The sequence below is a fragment of the Periophthalmus magnuspinnatus genome, chromosome 24, assembly GCF_009829125.3.
Source record: "Periophthalmus magnuspinnatus isolate fPerMag1 chromosome 24, fPerMag1.2.pri, whole genome shotgun sequence".
NCBI classification, from domain to species: Eukaryota; Metazoa; Chordata; class Actinopteri; order Gobiiformes; family Gobiidae; genus Periophthalmus; species Periophthalmus magnuspinnatus.
This window is the reverse complement of record NC_047149.1, coordinates 3053936-3073712: the sequence shown is the minus strand read 5'-3', so window position 1 is coordinate 3073712 and position 19777 is coordinate 3053936. Positions and strand designations below refer to the sequence as shown.

The 19777-nt window shown below is 44.4% G+C and overlaps 1 protein-coding gene across 1 annotated transcript in view; it reads left to right on the top strand.

Annotated features, from left to right (window-relative positions):
• LOC129457411 (interphotoreceptor matrix proteoglycan 2-like) overlaps positions 1-18871 on the top strand; it is a 37480-nt gene extending 18609 nt beyond the window's left edge. The window contains exons 12-17 of the mRNA XM_055232383.1: positions 1278-1814; positions 3208-3434; positions 6879-7098; positions 10608-10695; positions 14257-14299; positions 18374-18871. Of these exons, the coding sequence (XP_055088358.1) occupies positions 1278-1814; positions 3208-3434; positions 6879-7098; positions 10608-10695; positions 14257-14299; positions 18374-18871 (1613 nt within the window). The remainder of the gene's footprint in view (positions 1-1277; positions 1815-3207; positions 3435-6878; positions 7099-10607; positions 10696-14256; positions 14300-18373) is intronic.
• The last annotated feature ends 906 nt before the right edge of the window (positions 18872-19777 follow it).

Here is a 19777-nt window from a genome sequence, read left to right as displayed (position 1 = left end):
TCTGTTTTTAATACAGTAACACCTGAAGGGTCGAAGGTCACAGACAGTCAGTGTTGGTTTTCGGTGTTGCCGCTTACGTGCAGAGATTTCTCCAGATTCTCTGAATCTTTTGATGATATTATGAACCGTAGATGATGAAATCGTTAAATTCCTTGCATTTGCACATTGAGAAATGTTGTTCTTAGACTGTTGGACTATTTGCTCACGGTGCTGTTCACAAAGTGGGGACCCTCGCTCCATCCTTTCTTGTGAATGGCTGAGCCCTTCAGAGATGCTCCTTTTATACCCAATCATGACCTGATTCACCTGTTTCCAGTTAATCTTTTCAATGTGGAATGTTCCAAACAGGTGGATTTTAAGCATTCCTCAACTTTCCCATTCTTTTGTTGCCCCTGTCTCTACTTTATTAGAACATGTTGCAGACATCAAATTGAAAATGAGTGAATATTTGCATAAAAACAATAAAGTTTATCAGTTTGAACATTAAATATCACGTCTTTGTAGTTTGTTCAGTTCAATATAGGTTGAAAAGGATTTGCTAATCATTGTATTCTGTTTTTTGTTTTTGTTTTACACAGCATCCCAACTTCATTGGAATTGGGGTTGTAAGTCTGACATGTGTTTAAGAAAAAGACAGAGAGAGAGAGAGGTGTGAGAGGAGAGAAAGGAGGGGTAGAAAGAGAATGTGTGTGAGGAGACAGAGAAAGAGAAAGGAAAAGAAGAGAGAGGGGTGAAAAAGATAAAGGAGGAAAGAAAGGTAAAAGAGCCTGGAGAAAAGAGCAGAGCAAGCTGAGGAGAGACAGAGGAAAGAGAGGAGGTGTTTGAAGAGAGAGGGAGTAGTGAAAAGAGTGAGAGAGGGGGGTGAAGAAAGAGAGTGAAGAAAGAGAGGGAGAAGCAAAAGAGAGGCAGAGAGTAGATGAGGATGATTTGAAAAGAGGGGGAAAGGAGAGAAAAGAGAGATGTATCAAGAGAGAGGGAGGGATGAAGAAAGAGGAGAGAGAGAGAGAGAGAGAGAGTGATGAAGAAACACAGAGGGAAAGAAAGGGGTATAGAAATAGAGAGGGAGAGTGAGGACAGAAAGGGTAGAGCGAGCAGATGGAGAGAGGATGGTTGTCTTTAATAAAACTCATCTCAGCACGTACCTCCGTTTGATCGGCTCATCTCTAATAAATCACATCTAAAGTTTAAAGGGGAGGATATTTTGAGCCTTTCAACTTTTGCCTTTTCAAACTTCTCCTCTCTCTTGTCCAGACTTATAATAATTTGTCTGTCTGCAGCTGCACCTGAGTCTGCCACCAGCGTTGTTCTTGAAGAACCAGAGGAGAAACATTTATCTACAGAGACGTTTACAACAACCCCACAGGACAAACATCTCACTCCATCATCTCCACCTGAGGAGACCGATCTGATCAAACCATCTCCACCCAAGGAGATCCAACCCACCCACCCTCAGGACAAACATCAGACTCCAACATCTCCACCCGAGGAGAGCCACACCATCCAGCTTCAGGAGGAACATCTGACCAAACCATCTCCACCTCCAGAGGTCGCCGCCTCCTCTGCTCCTGCGTCGGACCTGAGACCCTCCATAGACTTTGGGCTTTTGGAGTTTGAGGAGCAACCTGTCATCACTGCATCTCCAAGTGTCACCTCCACCTCTGCTCCTCCAGGGGGCGCTGAGGTGGAGGTGATAGATGAGGATTTGGAACCGGTGGTTCCATCTGAAGAGGGGGGCGTCAGTGAGGAGCGAGAGGAGGAAGAAGAGGAGGAGGTGCAGGATCTGGCCGTGGAGCTGCAGAGAGCAGAGACACCAGGTGAGGGTTCTATTTCCAAATGTTTAGATTCAGAATGTTCTGCAAAAATGTGTCCTGGTCCTCTCCAGACTGATATATCTCTGAGTTCTACACATGAGTCTGGAACGACTCTTGTTAAATCCAGTGAGACAAAAACAGATCTTTCCCTCTGCACGTTTGGCACAGACTAAATAGTCCATATTTGCGCTAAAATCGACTTAAGTACTTCTGTCTACACCGCCATGTTTGCTTTGGTTTGTTCACCGTTGGCTCTGCCTAAACCACACTGCTGCTCTGTGATTGGTCAGTTTTGGCCCTATCACAAATGCTTCAGTCAAAGTCCAACACAACGGATTGTAAACATACAAAAAACGCAAGAATTCATGTCAGTAAAATTGACTCTGAGTTGAAGAGGGGGTATATTTGGTCACTGCTGAATCTCCCAGAGGTCAGATGACTGTGATTGACAGGTGGTTTACCCAATCAGGGACACGCATGGTCCATCCTTATCAAAACAAATATGGCTGCTCATGAGGAAAAAGAAGGGACAACAATGTGACAGGACTAAAAACATGGAGAATTTACGTAGAATCAATAAGAGAACTAAACTGTTCATCAGAGGAGAGAGAGATTGAGTGATTTTGTCCAAAATAATAGTGACCAATGAGCTCCTCCAATTCACGTGTCACTGAAATGACCTCATCTGACTGGACGGCCGTGTTTGTCTCTGGCTGGAGGTGTGACGGAGGGAGTGAGGTCCAGACTGATGTCCTTCTGTATAAAACACAGAAACACAGTTCAGTCTGGATTTACCAGGCTGGGTTTTATGTAGAATCGATGTGTTGGAGCTTTCTGTTAACGATGTTTATACACTGTTTTGGGTGAATTTCGAATTTTCAAAACAGTAAAAGGAACACGTGATTTAAATATGTTATGTGTTACAGTAAACCAGACTTGCTCTGTTCAGATCTTTATCCATGTTCTAGTCGTTTCTTCTCATTGAGCATCTGAAGTTGTATTTGGAGTGATTCATGCTTTAGTAATCTTTAATCGACTATTTTCAAGACGCCATTTTGCCAATCTACCCCCGTTTAACCTCCACCGGTACACGGCTACTGTGACATACACGGCCACTGTGACGTACACGGCCACTGTGACGTACACGCAGTCACTAGTGTGATGTGCAGCTATCCATAGGGGGCGGCGACACCGTGTGGCGCTTTGTTGTGACGTCAGCTCCCATTGGACACCACAGTTTTCTAATGTGGAAGTCAGCAAATTTATTTCTTTTATTAAGTCATTTTAGATGAATATTGTGATGTATAAATCATAAGTTAATGATCCATGAGTGTCACATTCTAACTACAGAGCTGAGATTCACTGATGTCACTGTACTGTTCAATTTTCTCCACAGCAGAAGAGGAGGAGGACGGCAGTGCTCTGGAGATGGACAAAATGGCGGACAGTGTGACCCTGCCCCCTTTGTCTTACCTGACCACACCCACCATGACATCATCACAGAGAGCTCCAGAGCTTGTGGTCTTCTTCAGTCTGAGAGTCACAAACCTGGACTTCAGTGAAGATCTATTCAACAAGACCTCCAGCGAGTACAAAGCTCTGGAGAGCAGATTCAGGGAGATGGTGAGACCAGGGGTGGACCTGGTTTAGACCTGGTTTAGTCCTGGATTAGTCCTGGATTAGTCCTGGATTAGTCCTGGTTTATTCCTGGGTTAGTCCTGGATTAATCCTGGTTTAGTCCTGGTTTACTCCTGGATTAGTCCTGGATTAGTCCTGGTTTAGTCCTGGTTTAGTCGTGAATTAGTCCTGGTTTAGTCCTGGTTTAGTCCTGGATTAGTCCTGGTTTCGTAATGGTTTAGTCCTGGTTTACTCCTGGGTTAGTCCTGGATTAATCCTGGTTTAGTCCTGGATTAGTTTTAGTTTAGTCCTGGTTTAGTCCTGGTTTACTCCTGGATTAGTCCTGGATTAGTCCTGGTTTAGTCCTGGTTTAGTCGTGAATTAGTCCTGGTTTAGTCCTGGTTTAGTCCTGGATTAGTCCTGGTTTCGTAATGGTTTAGTCCTGGTTTAGTCCTGGGTTAGTCCTGGATTAATCCTGGTTTAGTCCTGGATTAGTCCTGGTTTAGTCCTGGTTTAGTCCTGGATTAGTCCTGCTTTAGTCCTGGTTTAGTCCTGGTTTAGTCCTGCTTTAGTCCTGGTTTAGTCCTGGTTTAGTCCTGTTCTACAGTGTGAGTTCTTGAGTTCTTGAGTTAGGTAGAAAAGTCAGGATCATTTAAACTGGTTTCACTTAAACCTGTAACGAGCTCTGATGAAGATGGATCACTCTTTCACTTTCTGTTAAAGTCAGTACACGGAAACATATTTTATATTTAAAGCCAAATATTCTAAAATAAAACAGCCACGTGATTGTGACTGTAGTACTGGTGCTTACTGGTTTATCTGGCCGCAGTAGTGAAGGTCACAGGTTCAGTCCCGATGTGGCTCACAGGGCTACACTCAACCTCAGAAGACCTGGACTAAACCAGGAAAAAAACAGGACAAATTCAGGTCTAATCCAGGACTAAACCAGGACTAATCCAGGACTAATCCAGGACTAAAGCAGAACTAAAGCAGAACTAAACCAGGACTAAACCAGGACTAAGCCAGGACTGAAGTAGGTCTAGATTAAATAATAATACTGCATTGGTCGTACACAGGGCTGTTCCACACTCAGAGTCTCTTTTGGTACACTCTTCATTCGCTCCATACTCTGGGGTGATACTACTGTGGCCACAGCTGCCCTGAGGCGGACTGACACATGAGAGGCCCCGTGCACCAGCGCTCACACACCACATTCACTAGGCAGATTGAGTGAAGTGTCTTGCCTAAGGTCACAAGAACACCTGGTACTCCCAGTGGTCTCCCATTGAAATTCTGCCCAGGCCCAGCCCTGCTCAGTCCTGAGGAGCAGCGTCGTCACCAAAATAAAATTCAAACTCCATTTTGATACTAAAGAATAGACTTGATGCTTGATACTGATAATAAAAACACTCTCTTTACACAATATACAGTGTTCCCTGGTTTATCATGAGGGTTATGTTCAACAAATAATCCACAATAGGCGAAATCCACAAAGTAGTCAGCTTTATTTTTTACAATTATTCTATATATTTTGCAACTGTAAATCCCCTCACCACACACTTTATACACTTTTCTCACACAGGCATTAACATTTTCTCACATTTCTCTCTTGTTTAAACTTCGATGATCACTTTAAATGTGTTGTTCGCCTGACTCTGCTCCAGCGGTATCCACAGAGGCATCTCTTCATGCAGAGAAACACTTATAAGTCTAAAGCGTTTGTGAAATGTGTTGGTGCAGAATGTTTCATCGACATTGTGGGTTTAGTTGGGGAGAAAACTTGCAAACATACAGCACTTTAGAGTCACACTGCGATTCAACATTTATGTAAATTTGTCTGAACACATTCTGTACTGTACAGGAGATACGGCAGAGAGGAGACTGATGGACAATGGTCTACAGTCCCTTAGACAATCAGGACGCAGAACACAAAGCACCTTCATACACTGTGAAAAAGCGTGTAGAATTGCACTAAAAAGATCAGCGATACAGTGAGACCGCGAAAGGTGAACCGTGATATAGCGAGGGACCACTGTACTGTGATTTTCTATATTAACATTCTACATTGTTGTACTTTGTGTTGTATTCCCATGTGTATATGTGTGTAATCCTCAGCATGCAGTAGGTTCATAGTGGTCCATGTGAGTATACGGTTCATTTCTGTCCTGTCAGTGGGACTTTTTTAGTATCAATAATTGTTCAAAGGAGGATCTAGTTTGGTCACCAGTTTGAGTCTGGATTGGTATCTGATTTTTGATACCAGTCTGAGTCTGTTGGACGCAGTGCCGTCCTGGAGCGTGAGGCTCTGTGTCTGACAGAGACGAGACGTGTCATTTTCATCTGAGTCCTTGGAGGTTTCTTTGTTTGTTTTTAATGGATGTTTTTGTCGCCAAGACCAAAGAGACCAAAGACGACACAGATCTACTCAGAAACAGAATTTGTTCAGGACACAAAAGCGCAGCAGCTGTGTGTCAGATGCCCTCCCGTCCTCCTGTATCCCTGTGTGTCAGATGCCCTCCCGTCCTCCTGTATCCCTGTGTGTCAGATGCCCTCCCGTCCTCCTGTATCCCTGTGTGTCAGATGCCCTCCCGTCCTGTCACATTTGTTTTGCTGGTTTATGGTTAGTGTCTGTCTAATCACTGGGAGTATCCACAGCAGCACAAAGTTCATCGTCTTCTCTTCAGTTTAAATAAACTCTTTACTCTCTCCCTTTCTCACACCCTCACCCTGTGTCTCTCCCTCTCCTCCTCTCTCCTCTCCTCCCCTCCTCTCTCCTCCTCCCCTCTCCTCCTCTCTCCTCCCCTCTCCTCCTTTCTCCTCCTTCCTCCTTCCCTCTCCTCCTCACTCCTTCTCCTCTCTTCTCCTCCCCTCTCTTCCCCTCTCCTCCTCTCTCCTCCTCTCTCCTCCTCACTCCTCCCCTCTCCTCCTTTCTCCTTCCCTCTCCTCCTCCTCTCTCCTCCTCACTCCTCCTCCCCTCTCCTCCTCTCTCCTCCTCCTCTCTCCTCCTCCTCTTGTCCACCTCCTCCCCCCTCCTCCCCCCCCCTCCTCTCTCCTCCCCCTCCTCCCCCCCTCCTCCTCTCTCCTCCTCTCTGCTCCTCTCTCCTCCTCTCTCCTCCTCTCTCCTCCCCTCCTCTCTCTCCCCCCCCTCCTCTCTCTCCCCCCCCTCCTCCTCTCTCCTCCCCCTCCTCCTCTCTCCTCCCCTCTCCTCCTCTCTCCTCCTCTCTCCTCCTCTCACCTCCTCCCCTCTCCTCCTCTCTCCTCCCCCCTCCTCCTCTCTCCTCCCCCCTCCTCCTCTCTCTTCCCCTCTCCTCCCCCCTCCTCCTCTCTCCTCCCCTCTCCTCCTCTCTCCTCCCCTATCCTCCTCTCTCCTCCTCTCTTCTCCCCTCTCCTCCCCCCTCCTCCTCTCTCCTCCCTTCTCCTCCTCTCTCCTCCTCTCTCCTCCTCCTTTAGCTCCTCCCATACCTGCAGGATAACCTGACAGGCTTCCGTGCTCTGGAGGTGTTGTCGTTCAGCAGAGGGAGCGTGGTGGTGAGCAGTAAGATGAGCTTCACTCGCTGGGTTCCGTACAACGTGACGGCCGCCGTGCAGAACGTTCTGGAGGAGTTCTGTGCCAACGCCGCGAGGAGGCGGAGCATCGTCATCGACCGCCGCTCGCTGGACGTAGAGCCAGGTCAGAGGTCATTTTAGAAAAATATTACAGCTGATTTAGATAAAACACTTTATTGATCCTGTGCATCTGATGTCATTAACACTCCCTGAGGGTATGATGCTAACTGTAGGCACTGCTCTGTCTTATTCAAGTTAGACTGTTTTGTTTAAACACAGACACGATTGATAAAATAATCTCTGTTCTGTTTTGTGAACATAAAGAGCAGAATTACTACACATGAGCTGATTTGTGCTTTTAAACAAGTCCCTCTCAAATAACATTATAGTCACAAGCTAGTTAGCATTAGCATTAGCATTAGCATTAGTTTTTCATTGAGTCACCTTTTTTGATCATAGGAAAATGAAAATGTGCTCTTTAAATACAATTAGGATCTTTCAAGTGTTTTCAGACTATCTTAAAATGTTTATACAGTTTTTGCTAATGTGTGCATTATATCACCATGGTAATTGCTGAACATTTCGCCATACACATACATGTAGAACACCTCCAGGGTGATGTGCCTGCAGAGTATCAAAATGTGAAAAGAGAAGATATCAAAGTGTTCTAAAAGGCTAACAAGAAGAAGAAAAAACTGACAAGGGTATGTGAGAGAGAGAGAGAGAGAGAGAGAGAGAGAGAGAGAGAGGGGGTGGGAAAGAGAGAGGAGGAGAGAGAGGAGGCTGAGAAAGAGAAAGGGGGGTGAGATGAGAAACAAAGAGAAAGAGAGAGGAGAGAAAGAGAGGAGAATGAGAAAGAGAGTGGAGGGTGAGAAAGAGAGTGAGAGAGAGAGAGGAGAGAGGAAACCAAAGATAGAGAAGGAGAGAGGAGAAAGAGAGGACAATGAGAAAGAGAGAAAGCAGGAGGAGGACAGAGAGAGGGAGAGAGAAAGAGGAAGAGAGAGAGAGCTAGAGAGGAGGTAGAGGAGGAGTAGAGAAAGAGACGGGAGGAGGAGACAGAGATAGAGAGGGGAGAGAGAGAGACATTATCTTAATCGGTGATACTCGTAGGATTTGTCAGCGTCGAATAGTCAGATGAAAAAAATGGACTGCTCACTAACATGATGTGCAGCTGTCCATAGGGGGCGCTGACAGCGTTTACAGCGATGTCTGCTCCCATTGGACACCGCAGTTTTCTAACGCAGAAGTCAGCTGACTGGTTTCTTTTATTAAGTTGTTTCAGATGAAAATTGTGAGTCCTGGTTTAGTCCTGGTTTAGTCCTGGTTTAGTCCTGGTTTAGTCCTGGTTTAGTCCTGGTTTAGTCCTGGTCCAGTCCTTGGGCTCATCTGTATTCATGTCCCAGACTCAGACGGCGCCCTCTGGAGGACTGTCTGTGACGAGAAATGTGAGCGACATAAACAAGACACACGCCCCAGGGAAATCAGACCCACAACCACTCACAGGGAGAGGAGGAGAGGAGAGAGGGAGGAGAGGAGAGGAGAGGAGAGAGGGAGGAAGGAAGGAGAGGAGAGAGGGAGGGAGGAGAGAGGGAGGGAGGGAGGGAGGGAGGGAGGAGAGTAGAGAGGGAGGGAGGAGAGAGGAGGGAAGGAGGGAGAGAGGAAGGGAGGGAGGAGAGAGGAGGGAAGGAGGGAGAGAGGAGGGAGGAGAGTTGAGGGAGGCAGCGAGGGATAGAGGGAGAAAAGATGGAGGATGGGAGGAGAGGAGAGAGGGAGGGAGGAGAGGAAGGGAGGTAGAGAGGAAGGGAGGGAGGAGAGAGGAGAAAGGTGAGAGGAGGGGGAGAGGGATGAGAGGCAGGGAAGGAAGGGGGAGGAGAGAGGAGGGAGAGAGAGCAGGTAGACAGTCAGTGGGTGAGAGACACAAATGTATACAGGGAGAGAGAGAGGATCAGCAGTTTTAAATGGAGCGATGTCTGGAGTGGACTGACATATAGATTTGATCCTACACCCAAAGGTGTGCTGCTCAAGGACACAGAAACAGAGACAAAGGTGTGCTGCTCAAGGACACAAAAACAGAGACAAAGGTGTGCTGCTCAAGGACACAGAAACAGAGACAAAGGTGTGCTGCTCAAGGACACAGAAACAGAGACAAAGGTGTGCTGCTCAAGGACACAGAAACAGAGACAAAGATGTGCTGCCTCTTAAGTCTCTGAATTTAAGTCTGTGATCTTGATCCAAAAATTGACCCACATTTCTTTGCTGTCATTGTGCTTTTGGGCAAAACACTCCCGTCCTGTAAGAGTGTGGAGGTCACAGAAGTTGGGAGAAGGTCAGAGGGGGTCAGAGGAGGTCAGAGGGGTCAGATGACATCAAAGGGGATCAGAGGAGGTCAGAGGATTTAGGAGAAGGTCAGAGGGGCCAGATGAGATCAGAAGGGGTCAGTACCTGAGGACCTGTGACAGTAAAGAACACTACAAAGAACATTAAACTGACACTGAGGACTCTTTAAAGGAGGAGGACTTTAGACCCTCTGTAGAACTTTAATCTGAGCCTGTGCTGTGTGAGAGTAAAGAGTTCTAATGAGACATCCAGTAGCAGTTGGATAAACATGAATGTCAATATTAAAGACAAACAGTTGGCTGACTTGGTAAAGAGTCAGTACTCTTTCCTGGGAGAACAGCTTCTGAAAAGAGTGTCTGTGACCTGCACTAAAGATTATTCACAACAGGCTTTTGGAGACGTAGATCCATAACTCGTAATGGGAATATTTTCAGTTTGGAATTTTACAGAGGAAGGTTCTTCTAAACCAGTACAAGTATTTTATTTTATTTTTCTGTTGAGTTGTTGAGTTTATTGCCCTTGAACCAAGCCGATAACATACGTATGAGAATGTGCAAGTCCTAGTGAGAGTAAAAAACACTGTGATTTTTGCAGATAAGATTTTAGTTCAAATTGAAGCATTGGCTAAATCATTAATATATAATAAAAATAACAGAGGACCCAAAACAGAACCCTGGGGAACACCCATGGATCTATTAAATAACTGGAGGGTCCTTCTGCTTAGAGCTCTGTCGAGTTGGACTAGTGTCCACTCATTGGTACAACGAAAAAAATCCCTCCTGCCCAGAAAGGATTTTTCTCATAGAGCACAATGTAATCACAAACTGCTCATGTTCAGTTGACAGGGACTGACAGTGCACCTTCCACTTTTGCAAAGGTCCAATTTTGTGGTAATTATTTTCAGATTATAAACTTTTTCTCAGCTCAAAATCTGTTGTCTGAAAAAGCTCTTTTTAATCCTTTGTTTTGTCTATGCTTTGTGTCTGCTCGACCTAAGCTCAAGTGCTGATTGGTTAGAGCGGTCACATGGTACAACATGAACAAACATGTGAGCGATGTGAACGAGCCGCAGGTTTAGAACATGGTTCAGGTCATGGTCATATTATTTATGATTTATTTATTATTCCCTCATCTCCTTCGCGGCCACACTGCTCGGTCCTGTCGCACAAAGTCTCATGGTCTTATGTAGCTCAACTGCGTACTGACCTCGGGGATTTGGTTCATGACACTGAAGAGGAAGCAGATGAGATTCTAGCCCATTACCGTTCACAGTTTGACATGCTTCCTGTTCCTCAGCTGACCGAGCAGACCCCTGTAAGTTCTTGGCCTGTCCAGAGCCCACCATCTGTGAAGTGGAACCAGCGACCAGAGAACCACACTGCAGGTACTAAACCAGAACTTAACCCAGACCAAACCAGAACTGAACCAGGACCGAACCAGGACTAAACCAGAACTTAACCAGGACTAAACCAGAACGTAACCAGGACTGAACCAGGACCGAACCAGGACTGAACCAGGACTGAACCAGGACTGAACTAGGACTAAATTAGGAGTGAACCAGGACTAAACCAGGACTAAACCAGGACTAAACCAGGACTGAATCCAGAGGGAAAGGGTTTGCAGGCTGTCGGTGATGATTGATAAAATAATCTCTGCTCTGTTTTCTAAACCTCATTTCATGTTCCGCTCTTGACTTGTAATAAAAACACTAAAAATAACCTCCACTCGAACTGAGAGCCAAGTCCAGACCAGAGGAGCAGAGGGAGAAAGAGGAGAGCAGAGGAGGTGTATATATATATATATATATATATATATATATATATATATATATATATATATATATATATATATATATATATATATATATATATATATATATATATATATATATATATATATATATATATATATATATATATATGTGTGCATGCGTGCGTGCGTGCTGGGGTGTGTGTGGGTGTGTGTGCATGCGTGCTTATGTGTGTGAGTGTGTGTGTGTGTACATATGTGTATATAGTGGCCTGGGAGCTTAAGGGTTCTTGCTGTTCCTAGTACTGCACTTTTCTGCATGTTTCTGTTCCAATGACCATGGGCACCACTGATACTTTCACCTTCCAGGCCTTCTCCAGCTCTTCTTTGAGCCCCTGGTATTTCTTCAGTTTCTCATGTTCTTTTTTCGTGATGTTCCCATCACTTGGTTCTGCGATGTCCACCACAACGGCTTTGCTCTGTTGTTTATCCACCACCACAATGTCTGGTTGGTCCATCACTATTCTGTCAGTGTGTATCTGGATGTCCCACAGGATCTTGGCTCGATCATTCTCCACTACCTTTGGAGGTGTTTCCCACCTGGACCTCCAGTCCATACTCTGCACAGATGTTCCTGTACACTTTGGCTCCACTTGGTTATGCCGCTCCGTGTATGCTTTCCCTGCAGCATCTTACACCCTGCAGTTATGTGCTGGATTGTCTCAGGGGCCTCTTCGCACAGCCTACACCTTGGGTCTTGTCTGGTGTGGTAGATCTGGGCCTCTATTGCTCTGGTGCTCAAGGCCTACTCCTGTGCAGCCAGGATGAGCCTCTGTCCTTCAGTCTGGCTTTCTCAAGCTGGTAGGATTTCTTGATATCAGCCACTTCAGTTATGTTCCGGTGGTACATCCCGTGCAGGGGCTTGTCCTTCCATGATGGTTCCTCCAGCACCTCTTCCTCTACAACCCTCTGTCTGAGATGTTCACTGAGCTTGTCATCTCTTGGGCCCTTATGCTTGATGTACTTATGGATCTTCAATGTTTCTGTGGCTCTCACACTCACTAGTCCTTGGCCTCCTTCCTTACGGCTCACGTACAGTCTCAGGGTGCTGGGTTTGCATACATGGTCAGGAACTTTCGGGTCTTTACATCTGTGGTCTGTATCTCCTCCTTTGGCTTATGATTCCTGCTGGTATCTTGATTCTTGCGGCTCATTGGTTTCTGTGATGGTTGAGGTAGGGATCGCCCTCAGTGCTGCATTCACATCTTCTATGAGACTTTAAGATGGAATATCTATCTATAAGTATCTCTCTCTCTCTCTCTCTCTCTCTCTATATATATATATATATATATATATATATATATATACACACACACACACACACACACACACACACACACACACACACACACATATATATATAGATAGATAGATATAGAAATATATAGATAGATAGATAGATAGATAGATATAGAAATATATAGATAGACATATAGCTATAGATATATGTGTGTGTATTTGTATCTGTGTGTGTGTGTTTGTATCTGTGTGTGTGGTCTGTGGATATATAGCCATCCCTCTCTCTCTCTCTCTCTCTCTCTCTCTCTCTCTCTCTCTCTCTCTCTCTCTCTCTCTCTCTCTCTCTATATATATATATATATATATATATATATATATATATATATAGCTATATATATGTGTGTGTGTGTGTGTGTGTTTGTATCTGTGTGTGTGTGTGTGTGTGAGGAGCGGGTGTGTTGGGGTGTGTGTGTGTGTTTGAATCTGTGGGGGTGTGTTGGGGTGTGTGTGTGTTTGTAGGGGTGTGTGTGTTTGAATCTCTGTGTGTGTGTTTGAATCTGTGTGTGTGTGTTTGTATATGTGTGTGTGTGTGTGTGTGTGGTCTGGATCTAAAACTTTCATTTCTCTTGTTTATCTTTATGATCTGAGCTGACGCTGCTCTGCCTTATCTCCTCTCTCTATTGCTCCTCTCTCTCCTCTTTGTTCTCTCTCTGTCTTTCCTTTCTCTGTCCTTTCTCTCCCTCCTTCTCTCTATATGCTCAGTCTATCCTTCTCTTATAACCCCTCGTGCCTATTTGTCCTGTCTCTTCTTTTACTTTGTCCAGTTCATTGTTCTTCCTCCTCTCTCCCTCCCTCTTTGTTCTCTGCCTCCTCTCATCCACTCTCTCTCCCTCCCTCTCTGCTCTCTTCCTCCCTACTCTCTGCTCTCTCTCTCCTCTCTCTCGCTCTGCCTTCTCTCTGTTCTCACTCTCTCTCCCTTCTCTCTGCTCTCTCTCTCCTCTCTGCTCTTTCTCTCTCCCTCCTCTCTTCTTTCTCTCTCCCTCCTCTCTGTTCTCTTTCTCTCCCTCCTCTCTGCTCTCTCTTTCCCTTCTCTCTCTCTCCCACCTCTTTGCTCTCTCTCTCTCCCTCCTCTCTGCTCTCTCTCCCTCTTCTCTGCTCTCTCTCTTCCTCCTCTCTGCTCTCTCTCCCCCCCTCTCTCCCTCCTCTCTGCTCTGTCTTTCCCTCCTCCTGCTCTCTCTCCCTCCTCTCTGCTCTCTCCCTCTTTCCTCTCTTCTCTCTCTCCCTCCTCTCTGCTCTCTCTCTCTCCTCTCTGCTCTTTCTCTTTCTCCCTCCTCTCTGCTCTCTTTCTCTCCCTCCTCTCTGCTCTCTCTGTCTTTCCCTCCCTCTTTGCTCTCACTTTCTCTCTCTCCCTCCCTAAACCTCCTCTCTCCATCTGTCTGTTTTTTCTAGCTCCCCCTCTCTCCCTGTCTGCCTCTTTTCACATGTCATGCCTTTCTCTCTGTCTTTTATCACTTCTTTTTTTCTTTCTTTCCTCAGACACAAAAGTAGAGTAGAGGTTCCAGTCTGGAGCTAGGACCAGGACTAAACCAGGACTTCAACAACAGGACCCACTCCGAAGGTGAGAGAAAGAGAGTGAGAGAGAGAGAGAGAGAGAGAGAGAGAGAGAGAGAGAGAGAGAGAGAGAGAGAGAGAGAGAGAGAGAGAGAGAAGCCTAAAGAACTTTTTATTGTGTCCAAAAATGAGACTCTTTGCTCTTTACAAAACAACAGAAGGTTTACAAATGTTCATCATCAAAATGTTTCTGAAACGTGTCAGAATGTTTCATATTCAGAATGTTTCAGAACATGTCAGATTCAGAAGTAAACTGTTAAATGACTGTTTTTGTTTGTTTTCACAGATTTGAGGCAGATTTTCCAGAGACTTTCGAAAGTTCAGATTTTGTGAAGATTTGGACAAAAAGTTTTTTTAAAAGCTGCAAATTTTAAACATTTTGTGCAAAAAGCAAAAAAAAACTTTGTCCCGAACGGAAAATGAACAATTGTATTTTATATTTTGTTGTATTTTGTTGCTGAATTCCTGAGTCTATAGTCGAACCAGAGAAACATGAGGAGGAGAAAGAGGAGTAAATGTGAGGAGGAGAAAAAGGAGTAAACGTGAGGAGGAGAAAGAGGAGTAAACGTGAGGAAAAAGAGGAGTAGACGTGAGGAGGAGAAAGAGAAGTAAACGTGAGGAGGAGTAAATGTGAGGAGGAGAAAGAGGAGTAAATGTGAGGAGAAAGAGGAGTAGACGTGAGGAGGAGAAAGAAGTAAATGTGAGGAGGAGGAGTAAATGTGAGGAGGAGAAAGAGGAATAGACATGAGGAGGAGTAAATATGAGGAGGAGGAGGCATTTACACTGATTCTGTTTTAAATTGGTTTCATTTTGAAAAGATTTTGTGTAGACACAGTTTTTCAGTGTCGGGCTAAAGTGAAACTAGAGTTAGTTTTTTATCATCTGTCGCCAGATTTGATTTAGTTCAAAAGTGAAATATTTAATAAAGCCACACACCACAGGGTTTTTCAGTCTGAAACATAAAAAAAAAAAAAAAGCAGACCACAGACACGAGGAGAATCAGATGAGAATCAATCACAAGGAGAATCATCGAAGAGACCGCACACCACAAGCTAAAAGTCATGAGCGCACCTGGTGTCAGCTGTGTCTGGTCGACAGTAAAACGACTCGCTCTGAGACTTTAAAGTGTAACAAAGATCAGAGCACTGCACTTCTACTTTAGACACAAGTCCAAACTTATTATTAGTGAAATGTGGTGAAGTAGTTCAGTTAAATGATTTTAATGCACAAAAGACTGGAGGTCTAAAGATATGAACTGAGGGAGTGAGACGTCACCCACAGCGTTCAGCTCTTCAAGGTGGGGCCGTACCTCCAGGAGGTCGGGCCACGCCTCCTTGAGGTGGGGCCGCGCCTCCCAAAGGTCGGGCCACACCTCCCCGAGGTCTGGTCACTTGTGGAGGCTTTTTTGGCAGAATATTCACTTTAAAAGAAACTTCATAGTTCATTTCTTGGCCCAAAATAATAATAACATCAATCAATAAATCATGTCCAGCTCGCTGCTCTCCCTGTGACCCTGAGGCTCTGTTATTATTGTCACTTTTCTACCACCTGCTTGTCTCCATGGAGATGTTATTGTTTTACTGGAGTGTTCCACAGTCTGGCATTTAATGTATCACAGTGATACTGTATCACAGCATCTTTTTAGGCACAGCAATATCATGCTGTCTCCATGGAGACAAACAGGTGACTGACAGGACTAAACTAGGATTGAACCTGGGCTGACATGGGTCTAAACTTGGAACTAAACAGGGACTAAAGTAGATCTAAACTAAACTAAAATAGGTCTGAGGCAAGATCTAAATATGGGACTAAACCAGGACAAAACCTGGACTAAACCAGGACTAAACCAGGAGAAAACCAGAACAAAACCAGGACTAAACCTGGACTAAACCAGGACTAAACCAGGAGAAAACCAGAACAAAACCAGGACTAAACCTGGACTAAACCAGGACTAAACCAGGAGAAAACCAGAACAAAACCAGGACTAAACCAGGACAAAACCAGGACAAAACCAGGACTAAACCAGGACTAAACCTGGACTAAACCTGGACTAAACCAGGACTAAACCAGGACTAAACCAGGAGAAAACCAGGAGAAAACCAGGACTAAACCAGGACTAAACCAGGACTAAACCAGGACTAAACCTGGACTAAACCTGGACTAAACCAGGAGAAAACCAGGAGAAAACCAGGACTAAACCTGGACTAAACAAGGACTAAACCAGGACTAAATCAGGACTAAACCAGGACTAAACAAGGACTAAACCTGGACCAGTGTTGTGCATCCTGTTTGTTGAAGGTCACATTAGGGAGTGTGGTTTGTCCTTAAGGGCCACTGTATCTCTATTGTCAGTTTAGCATCATTTTCTTTCAAATTCCTCCTGTGTTTTTTTCATTGTTTTTCTGGAGCTCAGTCATCCTTCACCTGGAACACTGGGAACGCACCACACAAACACTACTGAGTCAAATCCATGTGCAAAATTCCAGGAAATCTGCTTCTTTTGGTCGAACTGGAATTATTCAGAACATTTGTGGAATTCTGTTCGTGGTGTCTTCATTATCACAGAGCTTTGAAAGTTCAGTCGTTTTGGGCACTTTTGGACTCCATTGTTTACGTCATCTGTGTCGTATCGTTGCATCTTTTGGTTGAACATTGGGGTTGTGAAAAGAATCAAGAATCAAGATCAAGAATAGATCCTCATGTTTCTGTCTAAAGAAAGAATCAAAATTGTGTCTGACCTTTTAGTATCGTCACAGGACTCATGTGTACAACCAGTTCTATTCAAAATAAAACATTTTGATGACGAAACCTGTTGATTCCCTGAGCAGGTGAGTGAACGTCTGCTTCCCCTGAGAGCTCACACTTCTCTCTGATTGGTCCAATCCACCTGTCACTCAGAGCAGTACAGACACTGACCAATCAGAGCAGTGAGTTTGTCTGTACTTGAGAATATTAGGCATTAACTTTTCTTGTGAGGGATTTGCTACCCGCTTGTTTCCATGGGGATGTTATTGCTTTGGCTGAAATGTCCCACAGTACGACATTAAACACATCCATCTTGCATTATTTGATTCCATTCCAGATGTTTGTGTAGCTCAAAAGCTAAACCCACTTTGAGAAACATACATTCTTGCGGGCTCTCGTCTCCATAGATCTGTCCTGTAACTTGAACTGGTGCTGTTAACTGTTTGTCTCCATGGAGATCAACATTCAAGGCAAAGCAACAGCATCTCCATGGAGACTAGAAGGCGAGAGACCTTTGACCAAAAGTTACACAGTGCAGTTTTAAACAAAGAAGCACTATATGACATTAGTGTTCATATCCCACTGATATTTCCCTTGTGTCGTTGGGCAATGCACTTCCCTCTGTGTGAGCTGAATCAGAGTTCTTCTTCAAATGTTAAAGATGTTTCACCATTTCCTCATCCTGAGTTGTATTTGGAGTGATTCATGTTTGATTAATCTTTAATCACTTATTTTCAAGACGCCATTTTGTCGATCTACCTTCATTTGACCTTCACTGGTCCACGCCCACTCTGAGGTACACGCCCACTGTGACGTACACGCCCACTGTGACGTACACGCATGTACATGCCCACTGTGACGTACACGCCCACAGTGGGCCTTATTCAAACCAGCCTTACAGTTATCAGTACAAGCCTGTACAAGGCTCCGCCCACAAGCCTACATCACCCATGCTCCCACACGACAATTCTCCATAAATATACAAAAACATGATACAAAACTGTACACAGCAACCTGACAAACCTAACGTGATGTGCAGTAGTTTCATTATTGAGATGCAGCTGAGTGTGTTGTGATAGTGCTCTGAAGGGGGAGTGAATTAGCACAGAGAGCAAAGGGAGAAGGGACTCAAGGCATCAAAAATTTAAGTGAAATAAAACGTTAATACGTTGTTACCTCTTCTTTAATGCCCCATAGAAGTAAAATACTCCCTCTTTAGTTTAGTTTAATTTATTGGTTTATTTGAACAGGGACCGTGTGCAAACACTTTAATCTCATTAAAGAGATGCTTTTAGCAGATTTAGCTAAAGCTCATTTCCATCCACAGTCCCAGGGCAGGTTACAATTAAAATACACTAAGTATCCAACCATTTACAATCAAACCTGCATTCTCCCGTTCTTTTATTTAAAAACATCACACTCCACATTTACACTTTTAAAATGACTCAAATATTATGTCAAAAATGACCATTTAAGCTCCACATGCAAGTCAGTGTTGACAGAGCTGACTCTCCAAAAGGAATTTTCAAACATTATAAGAGAAGTCCCTCAGGTCAGAGGAGAGCTGCAGTCTGGAGCTTGTTCCATTCTTTAAGGCCTTTGTATGAGGAGACTGTGCAAAGGCTGAGTCTGGGAGTCAGCAGTCACTATGACTTGAGGACCTGGATGTTCTGGTGGACCTGGATGTTCTAATGGACCTGGATGTTCTGATGGACCTGGATGTTCTAATGGATCTGGATGTTCTGGTAGACCTGGACGTTCTAATGGACCTGGATGTTCTGATGGACCTGGATGTTATAATGGACCTGGATGTTCTAATGGATCTGGATGTTCTGATGGACCTGGATGTTCTGATGGACCTGAATGTTCTAATGGACCTGGATGTTCTAATGGATCTGGATGTTCTGGTAGACCTGGATGTTCTAATGGATCTGGATGTTCAGATGGGCCTGGATGTTCTGATGGACCTGGATGTTCTGATGGATCTGGATGTTCTGGTAGACCTGGATGTTCTAATGGATCTGGATGTTCAGATGGACCTGGATGTTCTGATGGACCTGGATGTTCTGATGGACCTGGATGTTCTAATGGACCTGGATGTTCTGATGGACCTGGATGTTCTGATGGACCTGGATGTTATGGTGGTCTGCTCATAGAAAAGTTGGACAAATCTCTTAAGTAGTGGAGGTGAAGTGTTTCAAATTCTATGTATCGCCCATCCGAATACTGAATATTGGGTTGTTTTTAGGCAAGGCAAGTTTATTTGTATAGCACAATTCATACACAAGGTAATTCAAAGTGCTTTACAGAATAAGAAGGACATTAAAATCACACAAATCAAAACATAAATAATCACAATCATCATAAAATTAACATTAAAACAGAAGAGTGCAGAATAAAACCCTTTCAGTCGTATGCACAGCTAAACAGAACCGTTTGGAGCCTGGATTTAAACATTGTCAAAGTAGAGGCCTGTCTCACATCTTCAGGAAGACTGTTCCAAGTTTTAGCTGCATAAAACTGAAACGCTGATTCCCCATGTTTAGTCCTGACTCTGGGCACCAGCAGGAGGCCGATCCCTGAAGTCCTCAAATTGCGAGATGGTTCATATGGCACTAACATGTCGGAGATATACTTTGGACCTAGGCCATGGAGAGACTTGTACACAAGCAGAGCTGCTTTAAAGTCTATTCTTTGAGCTACAGGAAGCCAGTGCAGAGACCTGTCTCGCTTGAGACCAACTAGAAATGCAATAGTTTATGAGAGAAGATCATAGCTTCTAGATAAACCTTTGTTGCATCATAGTTCAGTGTATTTCCAATGTTTCTTAAGACAGACACTTTGCATTTCACAGTGTTACACACTTTTTTGAATTGCTTTTTGAACCCAAACATTGGCTCCAACAAAACCTCTAAATATTTAAATTCCTCCTCCATTTTGATTTGCTTATTTTTAACAAAGATGCATGGGAAGGATTACATTTTTTTTAATACCCCATAGAAGTCAAATACCTCCTCTTCAAGTGTTCTTTATAAAAACAGACAAACTAAGTGTTTTTTGGT